The sequence below is a fragment of the Vidua chalybeata genome, chromosome 25 (assembly GCF_026979565.1).
Source record: "Vidua chalybeata isolate OUT-0048 chromosome 25, bVidCha1 merged haplotype, whole genome shotgun sequence".
Taxonomy (NCBI): Eukaryota; Metazoa; Chordata; class Aves; order Passeriformes; family Viduidae; genus Vidua; species Vidua chalybeata.
This window is the reverse complement of record NC_071554.1, coordinates 149,201-176,812: the sequence shown is the minus strand read 5'-3', so window position 1 is coordinate 176,812 and position 27,612 is coordinate 149,201. Positions and strand designations below refer to the sequence as shown.

Genomic DNA, 27,612 nt, shown 5'->3' with positions numbered 1-27,612 from the left:
AAATTGAAACATCTGGTTCTATTTTCCACTTCATCTACATTCCCTTTCACTCATTATTTTCTGTACTGCAGATTAATTCTCCCCTCCACCCTTAATTCTGCTCTCAGTGTTCCTGTGACGCTCTCCCCCTTCCCCAGTTTGCCCAGCTTGGGCTCCTCGGTGGTGGCAGCAATGCTGAGGACTGATCCTCAGTGATCCCACATCCTCAGTGGGAAGCTGGAAAGGTGGTCCAGGAAGGACATCCCTGTCTTCTGCTGCCTGTGGGCGAGGTGTCCCCACAGCTCTGCCCTGGGATCTGGCAGGGCTTGGCTGTGGCTGCAAAGCCCCATTTTACAGACTGCTGAGACACCCCCACAAGGGTGGAGATATTCCCAGAAGGGCTGTGGATGTAAAAATCTGTGGATTTTACGTTTGGATGTGACAGAGACCAGTGCTCATCAGAGATCCTCCTCCTGCTCCTCCTCCTGTGGTGGAAAAGGCTGATGGGGCTCTTCATGCTGAAGTCAGTGAACTGTAGTCGTGCTGCCTAGCAAAATGTTGAAGCATTTCATGCCAAGTGTTGATACACTGTGCTCAGTATTGACTGGGGACCTTTTAGAAACATTCAGTATAACATAATAGACTAATTCATTAGCACCCCATGGGTCTCATACTGGGGAAGCTGAAGCACAGGCATTGCAAGCTAGGAAAACATTGCCTTAAGGAATGACAGATTAAAATATCTTTCCCATGATATAACTGTTATTTCAGGAAAGTGGCATTAATTGTGATTGCTTATCTATTAATTTATTATAATTCCTCTTTTCCCACCTCCAGGCTGTACCTACACATGAAATGTACTCCAGGCTCAGCTGGGGCTGATTAATAGGAGGTTATCTGGGAAATGCTTAAAGCTGCCTGGAATAGATAATGGCAGCAGGGGTAATTAAAATGTCTTTTGCATTTGAAAAATAAATTTTGTAGTTTTTAAGGGTTAGTTTAGTCTGTTTCTTTCCTAAAGGCAAAAAGATAAATTGGATTTTCAAAATCACACAAAATTCAACAGTAGACTCGACAATAGCATCTTAAATGGAGACAAAAGTGACCCTGCCAGGAAAGCCAAATGCCTCCCAGAGTCAGAGAGGGCTGGCCCATGTTTAACAGAGGGGAGTTAATGTCAGGCTGAGCTCCCCTCCTGCAAAATAAACCTGCAGGGCTGAAGCTTGGACCACAGCAGGGCTGCTTCTGGCTCCAGAGGGGGTCCTGGGTGCTCATCCCCAGCTCCTGCTGAATCAGGATCCCACAAAAACCTGCAGCCTTGCACTCTCCCTGTGCTCATTGTCACTGTGTGGGGAGCTACACTGAAATCAAAACGACTGGGAGGGAAAATAAAACCAGAACCCACGTCTGTGCACTCCAAAGGAGGGACTGTCCAAGGGCAGGGGAAGGAGGAACTGACAACTCTCAGGCAGTGCTGCAGAGCAGAGGAGTTAGAGCCAGCTCACTGGGGTCTGGCCCCGACCTGCAGCCAAGTCCAGCCCTGCCCTCTCCTCCTGGCAGGGTCCCAGGTCTCCCCTTTCCTTGCATTTCCCACCCCCAGCAGTGCAGCGCACACCAGGATCAGACACCCATCCCACCCTCCCTGTCCAGCTGCCCCCTCACATCCCACCCCCCATCAGTGGGTACGAGGTGTGTGCACAGATACTTTACCAGAGTGGTGAAGATGAAGTGGTAATATTCTGTCATCATCCCCATTGCCATAGCCTTAAGGAGAGTAGGGAAAAGGCGTTAGTAAAGAAACAAGGACATAACAACAGCCATGCAACAAAAAACTCAGAGCTCGGAGGTAAATGTGGCAGGAGAGAGCCAGAAACACCGGGTTTGGATTCAGGATTGAGGTCATGGAGCAGTTAAGCCAGGCTCATCAGCAAGAGGCACATGGGCTGATCTGAGCAGAGCTGTGGTCCTCAAACTATTCTGAAACTGTGGCAAAGCCTCAGTGTCCAGCTCCCATGAGGGCTGGTGGCATTTCTGGGTGACACTGGGTATCCCTGGGCATGCCAGGGCACTGTGGCACTTCACTCATGGGTGTGGGATCTTCCAGGGCCACAGGCTCCGTTGGCAAAGCTGTGGGAAATTCCAAATATTCTCCAATACCAAACCATGAGCAACCTCACAGAAACCTGTGCAGATTGACCATAAATAGACTGCTCTTATAGTCACACATCTGTGTAGTGGCTAAGAAGCCAGCTGAAAGGGTTTTGATTTTAATTCTGGGGCTCTGCATTCCCCCCTTCAGTCCCACCTGTGCAGTGAGTACATGGAGCTCCTGCCTCTGTCCCTCCTTCCTGAGCACAACAGTCAGATCCTGACTTAGGGCCTGGTTTAGAAGTGGGTCAGTGCAGGGTAGGCACAAGGATGGGGAGTGGGAATATCCCCTGTCCCTCAGCTTTTGGGGATCAGGGTCCTGAAGGCACTTGGCCAGTACAGCTTGAGATTCCCTGCCAGCCCCGACAAGCAGGATGGCTCCTGCAGATTGCTGGGATTTGCATAACTGAGCACTGGAGAGAACAGTCTGTCCTGGAAGCTCTTTCAGAGGACAAGCACGGGCTGAAGGGGCCTTGGCTGGATGGTCCAGACCCTTCACAACATGGGGGGCAGCACATTTCAGTCTATGAGAAAGGTCACCTTGAAGCTGGTGGCTGGTGACAGGAAGATTCCTGTGGGTTTGGCTGGGATGCTGACTATGTGAGCATGTTTTCTGGAGAAAACACATGCAAGAGCACTTTGAAATCCCCACTGATGGGAAAATGACTTCAAATCCCCCCAGGAAACGTTTGCTTCCCTTGGTTTTTTGCTAAAATTACTAGGGCGGAATTTACCTCCGAGGAAGGAAGTGACAGTCTGAAAAGAAGTGAGATGTCAAAAAACAAGGGAAAAGGAAAGGATCTGAATTGCAAGCCTAGATAGTGTGATTCTAGAGTGTGATTTCACCTCAGATTTCCTGCTCTGGAAGCAGCTTTTAGAAAGTCTGGGGGCTGTCCCTGTTGCATTCACCATCCTGTCCCCCAGTCCCTGCCGGGTCAGTGGGTCCAGGGGGCTGCAGTGTAGCTCTCTCCCTCCTGCACACCCTGGCTCAAAGAGCTGAAGCAGACAATGGCATCTCAGTATGGTAAGCACCAGCTAGTGATGGGGAGCCAATGTGGAGCAAATAATGAGATCCCAGTTCATGTTCTACAGCTGGATCATTCTGGCCATAGCTGAGGAGCCCAGACGCACTGTCAGAAGGAAGCCCCAGCTTCCCAGCACTGGCAGCCTGGGGCAGGATGCATCTGGGTTTGTGGGGAAATGAATAAATGATCATCCTGGTGGATAAGCCACAGGCAGTGGCCGGGATGAGAGCAGGAGCTCTGTCAGAGCTGACAGGCACAGCTATGCCCTGCGGAGCACAGCGGCTGCTCGGGACAGCCTGGGAACACACCTGGAGTGACCACAGGGGAACAAAACCGAGGAAGGCCGGAGAATCTGGGGTAGAATGGGAAAGTCTCACAAGCAGGACTCACTCTCTGATAGGTTTCTACAATTGTTTGTTTTCCAAGAGGGCAAAATAATGGATGTTTTGATGTCTGGTCACTCCAAGGGACCCAGGCTGGAGCAGTAGGTGACAATCTCATCTGTACAGTACTGCTGGTTCATGTGGTGTTACTCATGGATTACTAATTCTTGGCTTTTTTTACTACTCCAGTTAAAAAAAACTGCCCAGATGATCAGTGCTGTGGGAGCATGGAACCTCAGATCTCTGGGGAGCAAGATCCTGACTGACACAATGGTGTGTGCACTGCTCAGTCAGAGCTGCTCAGCCAGCACAGGCTCTAGGTGCTCAAACCTTCTGTGTTTTCTGAAGATGTGCAATGAAATTCAGTGTCAAGGAGTGGAAATTTTAGCACAAGTCTTGTGAGAACCTTGTTGCCATCCTTGGGGGTGGCAGCAGGGCCAAGAGACTCCAGGGACTCTGTCCAGCCACATGTCTGCAGAGCTGACAGGTGTAGTGGCCAAAATGTTACAAAAGGCACATAATAGCAATAAAATATGAATATTAATGATTCTGGCATAAACGGAATGCTGGGCCTTCCTCCCTGTTATGTTGTTTTTTTTTTTAGCCCATTATTTGCTCTGTGCATTGTTCTGCTGCTGCGATTGAAGCAGACTCCCCTCCTCCAGGAGATGGCTTTGCCTAGCTTTTCAGTGGAAAAGAGCTGTTTCACAAATGAAAGTGGCACCTCTAGGCATGCATTTCTTGCTACAGGTAGAAAAGTGAGGAAAATATGAGGTTTCTACACCTCCTAGTCTTCAGCAGATGCAGGTGACCTGCAGGTTGTGGTGCACTGCTCTGAACCTGCCTGATGTTACACACCAGAGTGGCCAGGCGTGCAGAGACCAGTCAGGCTGTGGTTTGGGTTTGTGCAGCTTCCCAGACTCTGAAAATACATCAGCATTTCCCTGAGTAAAAACACACTGTCTTTTATTGCTAAGCTGAAATCCGTGGCTTCAGGTCCTGACAAAACCCCGACACATACACAAACCCAGCCAGAAGGACTTAGAGAGACTTGTCTCCCCTAGTCCCCCCTCTCCTCCATCTTCCTCACTCTGCACCAGCAGTGATGAGCTGAGCAGATGGCACAATAAACTATAATAAACTGCATAATAAGTGAGCAGCACCAAACACAACCAGCACAAGAAAATAACTGGCAGGAGACAATGAGCCCCTTCTATTGCTTCCCATAATAATCCCTCCCAGGCTTTCCAAGTTCTCTGAGCACTTCCCTTCATTTTGCATCAAGCAGGCTGCAGGAGAAGGCTTTTGCCTTGTGCTTGCTTTCTCATCCCTTCGGGGATTTATTTAATCTGTGTGGTGGTGTTGTGCTGGGCTGATAGGAGCAACACTTCCACCAGCTGGTTTTTAGCGTCTTTGTGAGAGCCTTTTCCTCTGCCTCATATTGAGCCTGAAACCCAAAGGCACTCGGGAATGAGGAGGAGCTGGGGTGAGCAGTAAGAATGCCAGTGGAGGAACTTGTGGAGGAAGAAAGGAGGGAGCCCAAATGAATGGAAAGTCACTGACATCTGGCTTAAAGTCCAAGAATTGCAGAAGCTGCTGGGGAAGGGACAGAGGATACAGTCCCTCCTGGCTGGGAGAGCGAGCTTGAATGAAGGGAGAAGGGGGAAGAGGGAAGAGGGAAGAGGGAAGAGGGAAGAGGGCTGGGGCTGTACAGCTGCAGGGAGAGCCACAGAACTGCCCAGCACCAGCCTGGGCCTGGTGCTGCATTCAGCACAGCCCCTTCTCCTCCTGTAACATTTGTTTGTTCTCACCCGCAGCCACTTTTTGGTACTTCCAGCTTTTCAGTGAAAAAGCCATTTTCTGTAGAAATCCAGCAGTGTCCTTGAAGGATGGACAGGCTGTAGCTTTTAGTGTGGCTGTGGATTGCGACCCAAGGAAAAGCTGCACCTCAGGGCAGGGCCACTCTTCATTACGGCCACCCCACACCCATGGGCTCCTTGGCAGCCACTTTGCTTTCCTGCTGGCCCCTCACTCACCTGCTTGAGGATCTGAGCTGCCATCAGGTGGCTGCAGTCGAAGATGATGCGGAATTCCCGGCCCCGCTTCATCTCCTTGAGCAGCGGCCGGGCGTCGTCGGTGTCCAGCGGGAGCTGGCGGATCTTCAGGCGGATGTTGTAGCGGGACGGGGCCATGATGAGCTCCTGCAGCCGGATCAGGCCTTCAGGTGTCACACAGAGACAAACCCACAGCGTTACAGGTCTGCCTTCCCCACGGGCCACAGCGGCTCAGTGCCTTCCCCTGCTCTCCACGGAACGAGATCAGGACCTCCCTCCCTCCCTCCATCCGTCCCTCCTTCAAATGGCCACTGCCAAAGGGTATCAAAGCCAAGGGGCCACACGTCAACCATTAACTGGAGGAGCTGTTCTAGGACAGAATGGCTTTTCCTCGTTGTTCCCTGCCACCACTGCAGCCAGTAGAGCTGGCTGAGGTCCCTGCACTGGGTAGGAAGGGGAGAACAGCAGGTTGGTCCTAACCTCAGACACCTCTGGGATCACAAAAAAAAATTTCTTAAGCAGATGTGCCCTTGAGAAAGGACAGGATGTGATAATCAGCTGCACAACAAATTAAAATCTGCATATTTACCGTGCACAGCGGCAAAAGGAAAAAATGAATATGCGCTTGGATTTATGAGTCGCGTAGATGTAACGGTCACTTAATCACAACTCGTAACTTCCTACTACCCTCAGAATTCATTTCTGTTTCCTGCACAAGGCAAAGAGCCATGGTGGATGCAGCTGAGCAGGAATTATTGGAATCTGATGTTGCAAGGAGAATTTCAGCAGATGCCTATTGCAAGGGGGAAGAGATAAGCGTGTCCCTCTGCACAGAAGAAACACATTAGAATATGCCACGAAGGGAACATACTGTGACCCACATTTGCAAAAGAGGAATGTCAAACTGTGTTCTCATCAGCCCTCCCCTAAAGAAACCATTTGGTTTCGTGAAATTAGGTTGGACAGGCTATCCAATGTGGCTTTTGTTTTTTTGGGGGGGTCTATATCTAGAGCTGTGCAGTGCTTTGCTTTGTTTAACCATCAACAGCTTTCCTTACATGAAGAACTTTGCCAGCTCTGTGTTACAGAATTATCCAGAAAACAAAAAAACTTACCAGAACTGCTTTTGGTTTTAGCTGGGAACTGCTCCCTCCATGGCAGCTGTTCAGGGGCTTTTCTGTTGCAGAGGGGCACCACAGTGCCAAAAGAGCCAGGCTGAGATGGTCACCCTGTGTCAATGAACCCCCCTATGACCCTGTGCCAGCTCACAGCCCCACTTGCTGAGAGCTTTGTGAATGAAATGCTTAGAAAGCTCCCAGGGCCTCCCACAGCACTGTCTAGAACTCCTGGGAACCCATCACTGCCTGGGGCATCATTTGGTTCTCTAGAGGGTTCATTGGAAAAGTTCCCAAAGACACCCAGGAGAGAAAATCTCCAGGATTCCTTCTCTGAGCCCCTCCTTCACCCACCTGTGCTGTCATCGTACACCACGGTGGCTGACCTCCATTTCAGATACTGCACCAGGTCCAGGATGGCGTGGCTCAGGGAAGCATAGTCAGGATACAGGTTGACATAGAAAGTGTCCTTGTTATCCAAAGGGTGATGCTTCCATCGGAGCTGTATGTGGGGGACTTCCAGGGCGTTGCAGATAGACTGGACAGCGTTGGTGCAGGAGCCTTGGGAAGGTCCAAATATTGCAACGACCCCCAGAGCGAGCTGGTCACAGGCTGGCGGGGGGAAGGGAGGGATGTCAGCAAAGCCTAGGGGGGCTAAGCATGGGACAACCATGGACACAGCCCAGACACTTGTGAGCACTGACCCAGCACTGATATTGGGTAATTACAGCAGTGACTGGGCACAGTGAGAGAGGAGGATTTATGCCAGGTGGGTATAGACCGGTGGGTAGAGGTGCAGAGGAGTGCCAGGCTCCTCTGAGGGAGCCTCCTCCACAAAACCATCTGAAAAGGGACAGGGGGTCACTGGGCTGGCTGGAGCAGATAGATCCCTCCTGCTGATGTCCCTCCAATAGCTGCCAGCTCAGGCAGCAGGTTTCCTTTCTCCCCAGCCAGAATCAAACTCCACGAGCCCTCAGGTCACCAGCTCGCAGGCTTTGATGTGCAGTCCCTCCCCTTCAGCAATTCAAGTGTGCTGCTCTTATCCAGTAATCAAAAGTGACTGTTATTAAGAGAACAGAACATCCACACGATGGATGTGAACACTGCCAGGGATGCAGCAACACAAACACAGGCACGGCCTCCAGACCTTTGCTCAGGATTAGAGCAAACCCTGAAAGGAGTTTTCTGAGGTTTCAGAGGGAAAAAAGATAGTTGTTAAAATGCCTCTAGAAGGTCAGCTCCAGCAGGAGCTCTCATCCAGATCACTTGTGAGAGCAGGACAGAACAAGCTGCTGGTCTGGAAACCAGACCTTTCTTACGCTGAATAAATGGCCACAAAGCTGCTCAGAAGTTTGCTCTGCTCTTACCTTTCTTAGTTGCTTCAAAGCTGTCGTGGAAGTGTATCCTCTGGATGTCATAGGTTAGGGTTGTGTTGGGCAGCAAAGTTCTGTTCCTGTTAATGATGTTGGCGGAGAATCGGAAGGCTTGTTCCTCGGCACTCATCACCTGTGTGTTGGGGCCATCTGCGTACTCAAAGATTCCTCCTGCAAGACAAAAAAAATCCACCTTTGAGCCACAGCTTGTTTCACAAATTCATGCAACAAGGATGAGAAAACTCTTGGAATGTTTGCAGGTAGAGCTGGGCTTGCTTGAGGACCTGTCCTGCACTGAAATGAAGATGTGAAGACTTGGGTTTTTCTTATACTCTGGTCTATGAGAATGTTCAGGGTGGCAGCTTGGTGGGGCAGTAACAGGTAGTTTAAAGTCTTGGAATATTGTTACAAGTCAGATACGTGGCTTCCCATAAAACTTTAGGACCAGACCATGGGAAGTGGACAGGCTTATTGCCCATGGTCTGTCCTCTGAGGAGTTACTGGGTACAAAACTGGCAGTGCCCTCCTCTCGAAATCCTCCTGCCTCATCACCCATCTGGTCCTTGCACAGGAGACAGGCAGGGCAGTGCTGCTGCTGACTATTTTCAGTGCCATTTTCAGTCCCCTTCTCCTTTTTTTTATTGTTCCTCATGTTTAGTTGTCCAAGTTTTTAATTCAGACCAGCAGAGACTTCTGGATTTGCCTACCCTCCAGCTCCTCTGCTCAGTAATGCACATCTCAGATGCAGCTTTCCTGTGTTCAAAAGTTGTTAATGCCATTACACCTCCCCAAGGGCAACAAGCTCATGTCACAGCATTGCTGGGTTTCTTGGCTCTGTGTCTGTGAGTCTTGTCCTCAGTTGCCACTGACAGCCACTCTAATTGGAGTGACTTGGTGCAGGCATGGGTTATGTAATGATGTGTCCTTGTCTCCGAGACACAGGAGCCACCCTGAGCCCCTCACAGAACCACAGAAAGACACAAACCTTGCTCTATCTTATTCAAAAGAAAATCAAAATAATTAATGGATGAGCGAAATAAGCAAGTACAATTGGTAACAGATGGTCTCAGGGTTCATTAGCAGAAGGAAAAACCTTCCTCTTCAATTTAAGATAGTCCTCAAATATTTTCTTGTAGACAACAGATGTCTGCTCAGCCCTGCTGGCTTTCAGGCAATGCCATGAATCCTCCTCCAGCAGCCAGAGCACATTTTCTATAGTTTTGTGGCAGTTTAGAGTTAACCAGGAGTTCCAGTCGGGCCAGAGCCAAGCTGACAACTTCACTGGTGGCTGTGCTCTGGGTGTCCTCTCAGGAATGTGACCAGAGCCACGGACTGGGTGAAGCACAGGAGTGATGGTTGGAGATGTTCTCAGCAAGGAAGCAGAAGGACTTGCAAAAGGCCTCTGATTTTCTGCTCCCCTGGATTGTGACAAGTCCCTTTCCTCCTCTTCCTCTGCTGTCTTTGTGCATCCATGTCCCCAGTTGTGAAGCAAGTGTGGGAATTAATTTACATTCATAGACATGAAAAAAGTTTGAGCTGTTTCCTGCATGTCTCTGCTAGAAAAAAAACCACTGAACTCAGTGCTAATTTTGGTAATAGGCAGAAGAATAAAGTAAAAAGAGGCTGAATGCTCACTCTGGAGTGTCATTTCAGTCTCACGTGATTTTCAGCCAGTCACTCATGGGCAGGTTTTCAATCCAGAACACTGAGCAGCGTAGGCAGGAGTGTAGCAGAATTGTCCACGTGCCTCATTCTCACTGGTTTATGCCAAAACATTTGGGTTTTGACTGGTGCAAAGAAAATTATTCATCCACATCAAAGTTTGCATATGCTGGCAGCTCAATTTAAGTTTCTTAGGGCAGAAGAAAGTTCATCTGCAATATTAAATCAGACACAATAAACAAAACTAAAATGAGTGTGGGATTCACCCCATCTCTATGTTCAAAGCTTCACTGTCCAGACTCTTTAGCCAGGGATTTTTTGTTTTCTAGCATCGTCCTGAAGTGATAACTGGTAAATGTTACCTTGATTATCCACTAGCTGGCATTAGCCTTTCTCCCAGCCCAGCACTTTCAAAGTTGCGTTGGAGCATGTCTTATTATGAGAGAATACAGAAGGGCTGGGAATGTGGATTATTGGGGTTTGATCCTAAAGAAATTCCCGTTCCAGACATCCAGCTGGATATAATAGGCTTTTTGGCAGGAAAGAATTTTCTGTGCAGCCACCCAGTACCTTGAGCTCAGGCCCAGGCCATGAGAGAGCTGACGGGCAGCAGGGATGTGTTTCTGTGTATTTCCCATTGCTGGGAACACACCAGGAATACTGTGGGACACTGGGAATCTCCCTGAGGTGCTGAGGGCAGCCACGGCTTGCCCCAGCCTGGTGTTTGCTCAGAAACTGGTGAGACTGGGAGCACCTGATGTCAGATCTGTGCATGGCACACCCCGTTGGATCCTCACAACCCTCTTGGCTGCGCGCCGCTCCTTCAGAGACATTCATTCCCATCATTATTTAAAGAGCCTAATAACTGGCTTGAAACAGCTGATTAATGCATAATCTTCATCATGATTACACAGCATAACTGGCATTAATTTGCAAAGCCAGCTAATTATGAAAATAATTGTTGCAGTTCTTCCATTTGAGCAAAATGGAGACGCTCAGCTCGTGGCATTGAGAGCATGAGGGATGTGACATCAGCTGGCTGATGGCCGGGCTGGGGGACACCAGGGGTCCCCTGCAAGCCTCAGCAGGAGAGATGAAGGAGCAGCAATCTGCTGCTGAGGGCTGGACACTGCAAGTGATCCCACTTGGGCCTTGGGCAGAAACCTCACCTGGCCTCACTCTCAGAGATGAGAGTCAGTGGGTGTGAAAAGCTCACAACAAAAGTCTCCACTTTTATACACCACATATCGACAAATCCCACCTGAGAGAGCAGAACTGAAGCTCCTTTAGTGTTGCTGCCCCTCTCTAAACCTCTGCCCTATTTTGGGAGCTAGTCCCCATGCCTTGGAGATCACTGGATGCTCGGTGGTGCTCGTGGCCTTTCCCACTCTTTCCTGTCTGTGCAGGTCTCAGCTTCTCATTCCTTCTTTCTTCCTGTCCCGTGGCTTGGCAGAGAGATAAAAGATGGCCGTGACAAGGTCTGTCATGCTTTGTGACATCCTCCTGAGGTTTGTGAGAGGATTTGCTGCCTGATTTATGTGTGCTGCTCCTTGACCAGTCAATAGAGCCCGAGGACTCCCCCCTGCAGCACCAGGTGCTGTTCAACACATGCTGAAGTTTATCAATTCAGGTTGACTTTGTTTGAATAGATATTTTTCCCTGGAAACCTTCTTTTTATGCCATGTTTGGGGGGCCTTTGGTGCAGTGGAAGCTGGGACTGGGAGTCAGCCTTGTAGGAGATGCCTCACACAAGCTGTTGATGAAGGCTTCCAACCCTTATAATTTATTTTACATATTTTTTGATGAAGTCATCCATTATTATATCTGACTTCTTGGATTTTAAAATCAATCCCAGGCAGGTTAAGTAATTATTCAGTTGTCTTTTACTCTTAAAGCAGACTAATTGCTCTCTGGAGAATGTCAGCCGGCGTATGGGAAAACACACTAATTACAATCAGCTTCATGTCTGACTGTTTTATGTTATTTTATTTGATGACCTCGACATCGCTGCTAAGGTGAGGAGTTTTCAAAATCTGAAATGAGATCCCGGAGCAAATGCCTGAAACTCTCTTTGGGTCTAGAGCAGAGGAGCAGTAGTGGGGCCGGGCAGGCAGAAGGAGCCTGGCCTGGCACAAGGGGAAGTTTGGCTGAAAACCACAGAGGCTCTCACGTGGAGTAGCAGAACTTGAGCCTCTCTTCAGGGTAAAACCTGCATGCCACAGAACACCTAAAATCCCATTGATGGCAATCAGAACAGGCCCAGGTCTGTCTGCATCCAGCAAAACTGCACTGCATTCTTCTGTCCCCAGGGATGGTGCTGGAAAACCTTGGGAGTGGTCAATGACCCCTGGACAATGTGCTGGGAAGCCTCTTCCACTGCTCCAGTGACGCCAGGACATGGCTGCATGGGCTCAGTGCCAATGCAGTTATTTTTAGCTTTGTCAAGAGCTAAGTCAAGAAAGTCAAAGTATTTTAGGATTTTATTTCTCCCCTCTTTTGCTCTTTACCAAAACAAACAGCTTTCATTCTCAGAAAGAAAATTCCAGCAGCCCTCAGCATGTGGTGTGATCTCTTATCTTCTACTCCTTATAAATGATGGAGTTATTTAGCTTTGAAGAACAACTATTTCTGATAACACTTTTCTCTCCCCCGCTGACAGTGTTGTTCACACATTTAGACAGCTCTGACAGCCTCTTGCCATGTGACATCCGGGAAGAAATACCTGGTTTGAGACAACTCTTACCGAGGATGGAGCCAGTGGAGCTCCCCAGGGACATGGGAGCTCCCGTTCCCTCTCACAGCCCTTCCATGCTCAGAGCTGTGGTTTTTGTGTTGTTTTTTGTTTTTCGTTTTTTTTTTTTCTCTGAGGTTATAAAATGTTTTTGCTGTTGCCTTCTGAGGCATGGGATTTGCCCTCTTCTGAGGACAAATCACTCTTTTTTGGGACCAGTATTAGCAAATGGGCCAGTGAGGACAGGTACACAGAATTTAGTGCCTTTTTCTGCAGGATGCTGCTCCAGGTCCCTGAGGCAGAGAATGGAGAATCTATGGAGAATCTTCCTCACAGAGACACCTCCCTGGGAAGGCTTGGAGAACCTGACACTGCTGCTTGGCTGACAAATCCAGTGGGGAGAATCTCACTGTCACGGCCCAGGTCCCCTGAGAGCTGCTGTTTATACAGCAGCATTATATACAGAAATGAGATAACACTGCTGGGAAGTGAAAGAAAGTTCCTTGGAGCACGAGGCTGAGGCTGGGAATGGGGCTTCAGCTCCCAGAGCCTGCCCATCCTGGGGGACTGTGGCAGTCTCTGGTGCAATAATAAGGATGCAGAGAGAGCAGGGAAATCCAGAAGGCAATAAATATCAGCAAAACAAAAAGGGAAAGCAATGACAGATTTATTAACAAGAAATCTCTCCTTACACCTTCCCCTAAGGAGCTGCTACAGTGAAATGATCCATAAGTGAGCTCCAAGGAGCTGGTCCTGTGCTCAGCCCGGCACGGAGCAGAGCCCCCCAGGTCTGGTGTTGATGCCAGCTGGCGTCTAAACAGAAACAACCCCACTCTATAAACTGATGAGTGAGGAAAGCAGTGCCAGCAGCACAGGGGGCTCCCACCCTTCCAGAACCCTTATGACTCCTAGGAAGCCCTTGCTGCCAGAGAGGTGCAGTGGATCCCTGCCCCAGCCCTCCACAGGCTCCCATCCAGCCCCGTGTGTCAGAGGCAGCATCCTGGGCTGTGCCCTGCAGCAGGACCACGGAGCTGCTCCACGCCAAGGCAGTGAGCACAACTTGCAAACGGATTGAAACAAACCTTCTGGGAAGGAGCTGAAAATAATTCCCGCGTTCTGTCAGTGGGTTCTGGGTTTTGACAGAGCGGCAGGATCTGAGTCCCTGTCCCCTTCAACTGCTGCTGATCATGCACTGGCCCTGTCACTTCAGCGTGGCACTGCTTAATGTGATGCAGCACAGCCACGGATCCAAAGCAATTTCAGGCTTTATCAGCACGCATCACGCAAGAGAGCCCCTGCGCAGGGCTTGGCGGCTCGGGGCTGAGCTGGCCCTGCCCACGGGAGCTCCTCGCTCTGGATGCTGATTGCTAAAAACCCAGGAGCAGGATCTGCCTGGAACGCGGGGAGAGGATTAACCTCAGAGCCGGTGTGTCTGGATCACTTACTCTCACACGCTGCCTGCCTTCGCCGTGCGTCTCTTTTGTGTAAATTAAAAAGGCACCAGCCTGTCCCTGAGCTACTCCCACCCTGGCAGCTTCCCTGGCTCTCAGGTCCAAGGCATTTCCATCTGCTTTTGCTGAGGAGCCCAGTTTCATGGGGCTGATGAAGCCCGTGATGTACCTGCCCACCCAGGAGCTTTCCCTCTGTCCACGATACCCTACGGAGAAATGGAGCCAAGCAGGGGCTGAGCACAGCCCCTCTGGGCTTGGGTCTGGGTGTTCCTGAGCTCCCCAGCACACCTGACTGGATTTGCTGCCGGATATCCTTGGGAAGAGGCAGGACATGGAGCTTGAATCCCCCATGAGCTCAGAGGAGAGACAGGCACAGCAGGGTGGCTGATCCCCCCAGTGTCCGGGAGCTCACTGTCCCCAAACATGACCAGGAATGTTTCTATTTCAGCTGCTGTGACACTGCATCATGCAGCCAAACATGAGTGGGAGTAGTCCTGCTGTCACCTCCCTGCCACAGCCCCCCACTCTGGTCACTCTGGGGGTCTCCCTGGGACCCCACGGAGGAGCTGATGGACAGAGATGCATTCCCAGTGCCCCTGATACCAGCACATGGTGCAGCAGGAGGCAGAGCCAGGTACTTGCTGAGTAATGCCAAGAAAATGAATTCAGCCAGAAAATCAGATACACAAAGTGCGAGTGTGTCCCACAAGGAGGGATTTCCCGCCTGCCAGGACAGAAATCCCATCACAGCAGGTTGATCCATTCCCAGGAGACGGTGTCTCCTTCTTTTCTCATTTTTGTATTGAATATGCAAAATCCTATTTCATTTACTCTGAATTAGGCACTTCATGTCACAGGGGGTGACATTCTTCTACGTATAAGCTGCTTAACAGATGAGCAGTCAAGTGGCAAAGCAATACATTATTAATGCTTCTGGTTAAATTAACTGATTAAAACCACTGGAGCTAAAATGTATGTATCAGCACTTTACTCGCACTAAATGAGGAATTAATGGAACATGGCAGGTTGTGTTTTTAATGAACAGTAGATAGGGAAGGTCTGGAAAGGTTTGTCACTGCTCCTAGGGATGACCTGTTGCCTCCTTGGCTGGACGCCGGTGCTGCTCGTCCCCACGGGCCAGGGCATGGCCAGGACACAACAGAACAGGCTGTGGCTCCTAGAAACAAACTTCTCATTGCAAACCCTCCTCATTTGGCCTAATTGGCAGCGTTTCCTCTGCCATGCTTTGAACAAGCTGTTCTGGTGTTGCACGTTTGACATCTGAGGAAGAGCGTTTACCGCAGCGGCAGAGCGTAACCCCGACCAAGGGAGCGGATCAAAGCGCTAATCTGAGATCAAAAGCCTTCAGTGGTGCTACAGCAGAAATAAATTAAGTTAGCAACAGATTTCTTAACGATATTTAAATTTCTAATTTGCATAACACATGATTAAAATGAAATGGGCTTTTTGCTTTTTTTTAAGCAGGCTCAATTAATTGAAAAAAAAAAGAAAGCAGCATCATAATCTCAGAGGAACAGATTCCCATCAAGATAAAGGCAAGGAAAATGCCATGAAACTTTTAATTTACCCAATATTCAGCTCACAGGAAATGCAAATCTCCCAAAGTGGCTGTGGAGTTGCAGCCTGAGAACTCCCCTAGGGGCCGATCTCCCAGTGACACCCAGTCCCACCACTGCCCTCGACAACGGCTGGGAAAGGCTCCCACAGGCTCTAAGTCAGTATTTCTCTGCAAAAGGGAGATCTGGCAGCTTTGGGCTACTTGTGCTTGTCTTGTTCCCACTATGGGACACCTCACCAGGTATCTGGGCTCCCTGGGATTATTTGCCAGTTCAGATTTGTATGTGAGCTGCCCAGAATTAAACCATGGTATCAATTCTGGCCTCCACTCTCTGCCACCCCACTTCCAGGGAGGGGCAGCTGGACTGGACTGTGCCACCAGTCCTCCCATGCCCATCCCTGCCCCCCTCCCCAAAACCTCACTGAAACAGCCTAAACTCAGCAGATGTGTCCTAGGAATCACCGATGGCTGCATAGATCAGGCGCACTCAAATGTCACTTTTATGGCAGTGCTTTGAGCTGAGAGCACGTGTTACACTGTAATTTATGGAGGGGGAAAAAGGGTTTGAAAGCTTCAAATTATCGTAGATGTGTAATACAGGTTGAGGTGGCATGGCTGGAAGTGTATTTTCTGTGGGGTTTTATTGCCCTGTGGAGGGGTCTGGGGTGTCCATCGGGGTGAGGTACAGAGCAGGGAATGAGGCCACACTGAAACATAAATCCCACGTCGTGCCAGGACTGACCAGGCTTCTAACAAAGGCTGCAGGGTGATAAAATACTTTGGATTTCTCTTTACCATGTGCTGGAGAGCTGGACACACTCCCCAGTTTGGGGAGCAGAGCTTCCATCAAGCAGGTGAATGTTCTTCATTCACCAAGCAGGTGAATGTTCTTCATTTACCCCAGTTCAAACTGGGTCCAAGTGGTTCATTTGTGAAAAGTCACTGTAAACTGAATACAGGAAACCAGATCCGCTTCTTTTGGGGAAAAAAATGTCCTCCCAGGTAAACTGGATTTTGCAAACCTTTGAGCTCTGCACTGGGAGACCCCATTGGCCACACACAGACCTGCCAAGCTAAATTAAAATGCCAATTATTGCATGTTAATTAAATCCTTCTCCAATTTTCATTGCTAAGACACAGCTAATAAATGTTAATACCCACCTGGTATGTAGCATATATTAGACTTAAGAAACCTACATTAAATCCTGTTTTCCATTCACAGTGTAGCCAAACACCAACAGTCAACTTGTTTCTCACTCTTGCATTGACGCTTCCAAAAATTGGGGCCTTGACTAAGACAAGGCACTGAATGGCAAATGCAGTTCTGCAAATATTATGACACATTGTTTGTCATCTGCCCTAAATATTTAACAGCTCCATTTTACAAGATTTTTTTTTTTGCCACATGCTGAGTATTTGCTCCTGATAGATGCTAAATTTGACTGATGGAATGGATTCCATTCAGGAGCTGACAGTCCCAAAACCTTGTGAGGATCTTTGCTGTTGGCATCTTCTGTTTAAAAGAAAGCAGAGAAAGGGAAAAAAAACCCCACAGAGTGTCCTCGGAAAATTGTTTCTGCTTAATCCCTTCTCCTCTCCTCAGAAAATCCTTTTTGTAGGAAGAGGTCAAAGGTCTGTAATAGATTTCAACAGGTCTCCAGGAAGTGCGGGATGCAGAGGGAGTGTGGAGCTCTGCAGGATTGACCTGCCCCTGCTGCTGGTGCTTGGGGCAGCCAGAGATGTAGCTGGGAGATTCAGAGACCAATGTTGCCTTTTCCTCTTCCTATTTTAATTTTTTAGCGTTGTTAAGCAGAGGGGAAAACCAGGCTTTGCCAGGATGTGGCACTTGCTGGGTACAGGAGGTGGGGGTAGCACAGGAGCCCACACTGGGATCTGTGAGAATAAAAGCTCATGATTTTTTACAAATTCCTTCCCAATCTGTCTTTACTGAAATCTTTTATGGTCGAAAGAATCTTCCTGGGGAGGACATTTTTGAAACCTACAATCTTCAATATATTTTATGAATGGTTATTTTACCTCCCTTTGTTTTAACACTTCCCCCCATTTCTTAATTTTCAATTCTGAATGCCCAGGGTAATTACAGCTGAAAGATTTGCTGGCTTAAAAGCAGCACTTTATTCCAGGGAATGAAAGAAGAAAAAAAAGGATCTGCTCTGAAAAATGCTTTCATTATTTTCCTGTCATCTGTACTCTTGGTTTACAAACAGCCACACACAGAACAGGGGATGCAAAGGGTCGTGCTGGACCTGCCCAGCAGCACGGCTCCAGAGGAATTCCACATTCCCTAAATGATCAAAACCAGCTTTTTAAAACCTATTTTGTCCCAGGAGGAGCAGCTGCCCATGGAGGAGCAGCTGGCGTGGGGATGTGCTGTGGCCTGAGCACGTCACTGCCCTGGGCTCAGGGAGGGTGCCCAGGGGTCCCTGTCACCCTGGTGGGTGCCCTGCCTGCTCCCAGCCTGCCCTGGCCATGGGTTTATGTCACCACAGGCCCCCAGCTGGGTAATAATTAGCATTGACTCCATGATTGCAGAAGGCTGATCAATTGCTTTATTATATCATCTATACTATATTATACTCATTAAGAAACTCAGTAACTCTTCCAGCCAGCCCCATCCAGCTTTGACCTAACTGGTCAATCCATCCCAACACCATCCAGTGCCCAGTTAAGGAATCACCCTTTGGTACACAAATCTCCACGGCACATTCCACATGTGCGCAACAGCAGGTGCAGCAAGTGGAGACAAGAATTGTTTCTCATTCTTTCCTCTGATCTTCTCACAGCCTTCCCTGGGAAAATTCCTGGGAAAATCTGTGCCTGCTCCATCAACTCATCCTTCTCTGTGGGCAGAGTGCTGCTGCCACAGGTTTATCCTGCTCCTGCCTCTTTGCCCGGGGTCAGGGCTTGGCACGTGCCCTTGCAGAGCTGGGTGCTCACAGCAGAACGGGGTCCTGGTCCTGTCTGTGCTGAGCTTTGCCCCTGGGAAAAGGGCTTGGGATCGTGCCATGGGAGGGAACTGCACCCAAACACCACCTGGGGCTCCAGCTGCCCCTGCTGAGCTCTGGGGAGGGCAGGACCTGCTGTGGGCACCCTGCCCCAGGGAGGTGACGGGCACCAAGTGCCACCAGCACCGCGTCAGTGCCATGGGCACCGTGTCCCTACAGAACTGGGGGCCATTGCTCCAAAGGGAGATCCCGCTGACACGGGGATCCACTGCCAGAGGAATCCACTCCCAGAGGCATCCACTGCCAAAAGGATCCCCTGCCAGTGACCCCACTGCCAGAGGAATCCACTATTGGTGACCCCACTGCCAGAGGGATCCACTGCCAATGATCCAGCTGCCACGCTGGCAGAGCTGAGTGTCTCAGTAGGAACTGAACCAAGTATCTGCTAATGAAGCTGAATATTCATTATTATGACTAAACACAATGAACCACAAATCAAAATGGGTAAATTATTAGTTGGTAGATCAGAAAAGGGGAATTAGAAAAACATTCCAATTCTAGAGGAGGTGGAAGACGAAGGCTTTATTAAGAGATCCAAATCCGGTTAAAACTGAGTGTTAGTCACTGTGCAGTGCTTCACACAGCCCTTTGTCACTCGTGACAGAGGATGTCACTGTGCCACGGACAGCTCAGCACTGACCTGACCCTGGAACTGCTCACACCAACCCCAGAGCTCTGCTGTTTTGTGGAATTCTGAGATTCATCATCATGACCGCTGTTTATTTAATGCTGAAGACACTGTTTCCTCTACTCCAGTGTTATGAATTACCAAAGATTATGTGTTCAGTGGCTTCCATTGATTCATGCAGAGCTAATTAATGGGATACATCAACCTATCATAAACATGAGCAATAACTCATGCCTCGTTAGCACCAATGAGCAAACTGCTCCAGGGAGCAGGCAGGTCTCTAGAAGGGTTAATGGATCTACTGATTGAAGTGAAACTTTTTTTTTTTTTTTCTGGAATAGATTTTTTTTCTGCCATTTCTTACATTTTAGATGTGTCAGTATCTCCTTTGTAATGGTGTAAACTGGGAGCTGTAAACTGGGAGTAGCATGAATTCAATGGAAAAGTGGTTTGAAGAAGCTTGAGAAAAAGGGATACTGGAGAGTGGGAGCTGCAAAAGGAGCTGAGCATGCAGTTGAGCTGAATTTGACTTTAATTAAAAAGCATATTGAAGGAAGAGATTTCTGACAGGAAAACTGAGGAGTGAAGGGTTCCTATTTCCCACCCTATTTATAAATCAGTGAACACGAGCTGGCATCCTCTTCTCACAAGGGCTGTACAGTAAGCAGATTGTCTGGGGGGAAACCACATGAAGTTGGGCAAAACAATCCTCCTCCTCTTCCTTCTGTGTGTGGGATGAGCAGCCGGGAACAGCCCTGAGGGGGTCACTGCTCTGTGCCTGGACCATGGATTGGAGTAGGGGACAGCGTCCCTGAATTTCCTCTCCTTTGCAGGTAACCCCTGCAGAACTTGAGTGATATCTTTAGTTTCAGAGTGAAATGACAAAAAACAAGATTAATAAGTAGAGCTGTCCATGTGAAAGCAAATGCAGAGAGGATGCTGCAGACACCCCCTGCTGCAGCACTTTCTTCTTGAGGCGTGTAATATATTTAAAGGCTATTTGGAAAAGATGCTTCTAGCATCTTCTGGCCCAGCAGTAAGTGGGACTGTGCTGGGCAGCAGCACGTGAATCTGATTAGATGAAGTGTCGGGTCACTGCCACTTGTCCTCTGCAATATTCAGAATTAAGCTGCTGCAAACATGTGAGTCCCAGTAAAATCCCAGCAAGGAGGCTGGACAGGGGGCACAGGGCTTTCAAGTTGCATCCTCTTGCCCTGATCTGTGCTCTCCTACAGCTGCTATTGACCTCAGCTACTCTTTTAGGGTGAGTGTGTGCAGTTCCCCTGCTTTGTGGGATTCCCTTAGCTAAAATCCACTGGTAACATCTTGGGGCTGTTACGATACCTTAGGATTTTAGCTTTTATATTTTTCAAATCCTGTACTGCATTAGTGTGTAACTGTAAACTTCATATAGAGTGTTAGCTACTGTCTTCACATGTTGGTCAGACAAAACAATTCCTCCTGGGCCTGAGATCCAGGGATACCCTCTGCCTCAGGCCCTGAGAAGTATAAACAAAAGTGAATTGTGGGGGGAGGAAACTGGGGGTATCTGACTTCATTACCTGAAGCTGTAATTGGAGGATTAACCTCTGATATGCAAATGGACCAAACTTGTATTTGTCTGAAAAACTCATGACCATTGTCCATCTTGGGTGCAGCCCCTGGAGGGGGCTTTGTCTGCCCTTAGTGTACCTGAAGGCCCTTCATTAAATATATCTGCTTTTATTTTTCTAACTTTGTCTGGCCTCTGTTTTTAGGTAAGCCCAAAAAAGGCATCAGTAATAATGAGGATATATGAGGCAGCACTGGGAATCAGTGGTGGTGCTCCAGCTCCTGTGGTGGGCCTTGCTGCTGAAATGTAGCAACACTGCAGAAAAGATCTGAAATTAACCATGAAGTGAGATGGGGTCTGTCCTTGCACCCCTCACTGCTGCCCTTATCTTTGGGGCGGGTGAGCAGCAGCTACAGGGGTGCCCCAGCCATGGAGGTGACCTTGCCTTCCCTGGAGCAGGGAGCTCTGTGGATCTCCAGGCTTTGCTCAGGTCCCTCTCAGGCAAATACTCGCAAGAAACGTGGTGTGAATTATTCCACTTCTTAAGTACTGTTTATGGAAATGCTTCAAGGCCTGACCTCAGTCACGTCTCACCAGACAATGAGTGGGGATAACCCAGCTTAGTGCTTTGCTCGGCTTTGTAGTAGAAAGAGAATCCTCCAGCTTTATAGTGCAAAGAGAAGAAACAGACACCAGCTAGAAGGCAAGGGGAGGAGGGATATGACTTTTGGAGCTTGCAGATGGTAGGATTAAGGACCAGGAAGATGATGCTTTGCTCAAGATCAGCAGTGACCCTGGCTCGATGTGGATCCTCTCTCTCCTGGCAGGTATGAGGGAGCCAGTGCTGGCTGGAGCTCCAGGTGTGATCCCTTCCCATCTTCAGTAATAAAATGCTTCTATCCCAATAAACAGGAGTTCATTTCAGTGCATTCGAGCTCTTTGTTCAGTTTTGTGGAGTTGGGAGGTTCTTCCCAAAGCATTCATGCTGAACTAACAAATTTTTATTAATGCTTTCAAATGGAGATGAAAATTATGTGTTATCTCAGAGATGTCAGGCTTGATGAAACCAAAAATCCTACAGTTTCAACTTCTGTTCCTCGTGCTTTGTTTAGCTGAGCCTTAATGCAGTAATGATCCTGCAGTCCCCTTGGAGATGGAGACAGAAACCCTGACTGGATTAGCATGTGGAAGTGTTTATTCCAACTGGGCTTCCTTTGCTCACAAGAGCTGCTCTGAACTTCATTCATTAACGGGCTGCTAAAACAACTGAATGGGTTTCAGACGTGAGTTTCATCTTTCCCTTCTCCCCTCACCTAAGGAAACCCCCAATTCCTCATTTCCTCCAGCAGAGTAATCCAGACACAAATCCCAGGGGCAGCCAGGTTAATCTCTTTAGCAGCTGCAGCTGGTCAATAGAATCCTCTGGAAATGTGAATATTGGAGTTGGTCAGAGGGAATCCACCCTCATTCCCTTGTCCCTCAGTGAGGGATGGCTGGCAGCACTCACAGCTCATCCTGGCAGCATGGGGGTTTGGGGACAGGTGGCTTTGGCTGCCAAGGCTGCCACAGCTCCTGTGTCACACACATGGCTCTGGCTGCTGAGGATGTTGTGGCTCTCCTGTCCCGCTCATGGCTCTGGGGATGCCAAGAGATGTCCCCATGGGCTGGTGGCTCTGCTCAGGGGCTTGGGCAGTCACAGTGATGGGCCGTGAGCTGAGGAAGGGCCATGGTCATCAGTGCAGCCATGTGTGTGCTGAGGTGTTACTCTGTCCTTCACAGATTTTACTGTTAATAATGTTATTTTTAGCTTTCCCTCCCAGAACTCATCAAAACAGGGATTGTTCATCTTGCTCAAGTGTATTTTGAAACATATTCTTACAGGGTATATTGCAGGAATATTAGAAACTTATTTTTTCCTTGGGTGTTCTTCAAATAATCCCTGCTTTGAAATGCTGAAACAAAGATACACAAAGGTCTGGCTCTGCAGGACGAGTGCAAGTGAAAGGTCACAGAGGAACATGGGGGTTGTCTGTGGAGCTAAAGGGATAAAAACAAATGCCTTTCTGAACTTTTCTCCTCCTCCTGCTGCTCACCCGCCCCCAATGGAAACACTTTTCCAGAGGAAGGGGGGTGATTTTTCTCTCTTCTGAATCTTTCTGCAAATTTTCATTTTTGAAGTGGAATCAGATAGTAATAATTGTGCCTTTTCCTGGATTAACACAAGGAATCTTCCCAATGTCAAAGCAGTATTAGAACTGATGGGGCCAATTCACTCCCTGGGTTTTCCTGTGACCTTTCAAGTCTGCACAGAGCTATACTTTGTATAAATAGACTGAAATAATAGTGAAAGATATGGGTTGGTTCTTTAGTTTAGAAGCAAAAAAGGCTTTGCTTAGATAAACATGGCAATTGTGTGCAGAAAGGTCAGAAACTGAGCCCCGTGGGCAGTGCAGGGCTTGGAATTAAAACCTGAATTGTCCCTTGGAGTCACCTCACCACACCAGAGCAGCCCTGGGCTGTATTTTGGCTGTAGCGTGGCCAACACCCAACATCCTGTAGGTTTAAACCTGATGCCTTTAAACTCGTGGGGGACAGGGTGGAGGCTTGTACCTGGTGTTGTCACAGGAAGCTGTAACAGGAGTCAGGAGCAGCCCTGTGGATCTCATCCCCCAGGGAAATGCTGTGCCAGAGCATTATCGTGCCTACAAACCCATTGGAACAGCCTGGCTGGGGTTTGCTGTGGCTCTTGGGGGCCAGGCAGGGCTGTGCCCAGGGCAGTTCAGCTCTCCAGGTGTGCAGGACAGGTACTCAAGGTCTCCACGCCTGCCCCATGCTGTGCTGGCAGTGTCCAAGCCAGGAGAGCCCTCTGCCAGGACACTGCTGTGTCCTACTTGTGTCCCTGCTGCCCTGCTGCCCATGCCTATTAATGAGGAGGTGTTTTAGGGCAGAGCATCGGGAAGTTGGTTTAATTAGCAGGTTACAGGGTATTTGTGCTTAAATTAACTTTGGCTCCATTTTCATTCCATTGCACAAACTCAGTTAAGACAGCAGTTACTCGTTCAGCCTCCTGACAGGGCTCTGGGCAAAAGGCTGTGGCTTCACCTACCAACAACCAGAGGCTGGACTGAAGGTTGTGATGTGGTGTTCTCCATGGGTGCATAAAAATAAACACATGCAATGGCCTTTCAGTAATTCTGTGCAGGGTTTGGGCAGGGGGACAGAGCATAAACATGGCCATAAAATCACTGTAACATCATACTGCTCAATGACAATATCTTGTCTAATTATGGAAAGCTCAGAGACATCCTCAAGAAGATATAAAATGGAAATGTAAGTCTGTGGATGGATCCAGGATGAATCCTGAAGAGACTGAGTAAAAGAAGTGGGTATTAATGAGTAGTGCAGAAACAAGGGCTTGAGGAAATTCAACTATAAAAAGATGGGAAAAAGGGATTGTCTGTATAACCAGGAAACAGCTAAAAAACAGACCAAAGGGGAGACATAAAGCTGGAAATTGGGTAATAAATCTCTGCCCTCATCAAAGAAGAGACAGTTCTATTGGAAAATAAAAATAACATTCTAGAACACAACAAAGTGGAATTTATAGTTCAATTAAAAATGCACGACTGAAAAAAACCCAAACCTCAAATACTTTTCTTCCTACTTTAGGTAGAATGCAGTGAGAGCACAGCATATGGCGGGGGCTGATCAGAAACTGGAAGGAAAGAATAGCTTGGACGTATAATTGATTCAGGGCTTCTCCCTGCCTTGGATGTGGTTTGCAAAGTCACAGGCTGCCCCAGAGCTGCTGCCTCCCCTGGTCCTGGAAGCCGTTTGCTCTCCTCCAGCTGAAAGCCTGGCTCTGCTGCTCCAACCTGAGGCGGAGAGAAGTGGAGCCCAGGGAAGGGTTTGCAGGGGATGTGTCCCAGATTGAAAGGTAAGATGTACTCCATTTGCAATCCATATGGCAGTTGTCTTCTGTTCAGTGGGCAGTTTTTCCTTATCTCTTCTACAACCAATCTTCCCTCCGGGGAGACATCTGTTGATAGTGGGCTATTGAATGTCACTGCATGGCTGATAAGAACTAGAACACCCCATTGTGAGATGCTCCGCCCAGAGGGAGGAGCCAAGCATTCCTACCTGGATATAATCTGGGTTTTTGGGACACCAGACTCAGCCTTTCCACAGGATTCCCAGAGGAACAGCTGGGGTTTTCCACTGGACCTTCAGAGGAAGACTGCACCCTTCTACAGGATCACTGCTCCAACAGAACCGCATCTGCCGCTCCAGGAGGGCTGCAGCCAATCGAATTTGGACTGCTACCAGCATGCTGGGCAGGTTGTATTCTGACTCTGTCAGTGGTTTTCCTTTTGTATTATTGCATGGATTTTGTTTCTTTTCCCATTTTCTAAAAATTAGTATTTCTGACTTGGAGTCTGTCACTGGTTTTGCCTCCAAACCAGAAGAGGATGGCTGTACTGTACCTGACAGGACTGTGTGGGAATCTTGTAGGTTTAAACCTGATGCCTTTAAACTCGTGGGGGACAGGGTGGAGGCTTGTACCTGCTGTTGTCACAGGAAGCTGTAACAGGAATCAGGAGCAGCCCTGTGGATCTCATCCCCCAGGGAAATGCTGTGCCAGAGCATTATCGTGCCTACAAACCCATTGGAACAGCCTGATGACAACAGATTGTCTCATTACAGAGCCCACAAAACCATCTTTAAGCATCATAAAAAACAGAAGTGCAGGTCTGAGGAATAGCCTCTAACTCCCAAATAACATGAAAAGGGGGAGGAACACCAATGTGCTGCACAGGGACAACATGTCCCTCTTGTCCAGTGCTGGTGGTGACAGTGGGGAGGACAGAGGGGCCCCTCTGGGCCTTCAGTGGGGAGAGAATCCCCCTGTCAGTGCGGGGAGGGAGAGAGGAAAGCAAACACTGTTGCCATCACAAATGCTCCCAAAAACTCAGGGCAGCTTTTGCATGAGCAACAAAAGCCACACTGGCCACACAAACCATCTGGAGCTCCCTGTGGGGATTCAATAAACTCCTGCAAATTGCTTCAGACATTTTCCACTCTCTCCACTCATTTTATGTGCAGAGTTCAGCAAGACACTGTTTCCTGTTCAAACAACACTCGTCACTTACATTTGGGTTGATTTTCTTCTCTCTGGCAGTACTTTGCTTTTCTGGCTCTTTGGTTTCCTGTGTGCCCTCAGTGTGGAGGGGCTGTGAGCCTTGGCACAGCAGCCCCAGTGTGGGGTACAGCAGTGTGGGTGGTACCTTTTCCTTGGTCCTAAAATTAGGAGCCAGACACAGTTAAGGGATACAGGGTTTTTATCTTAGTATTTAATAAGGATCTTTATGGTGCACGACTTTGCCAAGGTGGAGTGTGCTGAAATGCACGCACATGATAGATTGCATATGTAATTGTATAGACCTTGCAAATTAGCATATCTAACGAAGATGCCTCAATGAGAGGCTTGAATGAATAGTGTGACATCCTCCTATTTCCAAATATTCCTCCCTGGATGGGCCTAATCCTGGTTTATGGGATGTATTTTAGAGGGGACCTTGGTTTTTCAAGACAGCACAGGGCTTTCTAGCCTCCAGCTGCGAGGCCTTTAGGATGTATGGTCTCCTGGCCTAAGAGAATATTAGGACTATGTTATTAGACTTAAGGAATTACAAATATGCATGTTAAGGGCATGTAACTAAAATTAATCAAAGGTGTATTATAGAAAAGGCAAAAAATCATCATGGCATCATGTGGTACAGCAGTGTGGCGTGCAACAGTGTGGGGTGCAGCAGTGTGGGGTCCACCACCACCCATGGAGTGCCACAGTGACACCATTTGTGCTCTGGGGCTGTGGCTCAGTGCCTGCCCCTTCCCTCCTCTCCCATGGAATTGCTGTGGTTTCCCCTCCTGTCCTCCTCCGTCCTGCCAGACTCCAGCCCTGCTGCAGTGCAGGCAGCCGTGCCAGCAGCACCAGCTGGTCACCACGTCCTGCCTCGCTGCTGCTTATCAGGAGTCCAGCCACAGACACTCACACTCCAGCAGTGAATTATGATATAAAAATAAGCGCAGGCCTGATTATTCCCTTTGTCTGCTTTTTGCAAACAGATGCTCCATTATTTGTCGAGCCTGTTCTCAAACTCCACCAACACGTTCGTGGTGCGGGGTGTCTTAGATTTACAGGCACTTTTGTGTCTTCATTTTTAAAGTGCATTCTTTAAAATGCCCTGCAGATGTATGCTGTGTGTGGTGTGTTCGAGTGACCTTGTGCCCCAGGACAGTGCAGTCAGCAGAGACCAAAGGCCAGAGGAGCTTTGCTTCCCAACCCTATCAGAGATGTAGATCCCACCACAGCCTTGACCTGGAGAAGTCGTGTGGGTATCTACCACAGGCTCATCTTAAGGAAGGAGAAACTTTATTGTGCTGACTCAGAGTCAGTTTTGTGCTGGACAGCATGGAAATGTGCTGAAGGACTGGTCACCAACCCCTACAGAAGGCTGAACTCTTCAGAAGTTGCCCAGTGCATGTTCTCTGCTCTACTGGATGACCAAATAGGTATTTCTGGGGCCTGCCTAGACTTAATTTGCTCAGCTGCACTTTGTCTGTGAATATAGGAGCTCACATGATGAAGAATTATTACCTTGTGTTGAACACATTATCCCTTATCTATCTGCACAGCATATACACGGCAAGCAGATTCATTAAAAAAAAAAAAAAGAGTTTTACATTGAGAATATTTGAAAATGTTGTGCCCACTAGGGTTGTTATGCACATGGTGGAATAGAAAAGAGCCCCTGCCTGCTCACGGTGCTGCTTGTGACATTCTCAGATCTCAGCCCTGTCCCATCTGCCAGTGTTGCAAGAGTGTGTCCTGAATAAGGGGATTTG

The 27,612-nt window shown here is 48.6% G+C and overlaps 1 protein-coding gene across 1 annotated transcript in view; it reads right to left on the bottom strand.

Annotated features, from left to right (window-relative positions):
• Window positions 1-27,612, bottom strand: part of GRIK3 (glutamate ionotropic receptor kainate type subunit 3) — a 105,146-nt gene that overhangs the window by 38,328 nt on the left and 39,206 nt on the right. The window contains exons 2-5 of the mRNA XM_053964703.1: window positions 8,072-8,248; window positions 7,059-7,316; window positions 5,572-5,753; window positions 1,690-1,743 (exon numbers count right to left, since the gene is read on the bottom strand). Of these exons, the coding sequence (XP_053820678.1) occupies window positions 1,690-1,743; window positions 5,572-5,753; window positions 7,059-7,316; window positions 8,072-8,248 (671 nt within the window). The remainder of the gene's footprint in view (window positions 1-1,689; window positions 1,744-5,571; window positions 5,754-7,058; window positions 7,317-8,071; window positions 8,249-27,612) is intronic.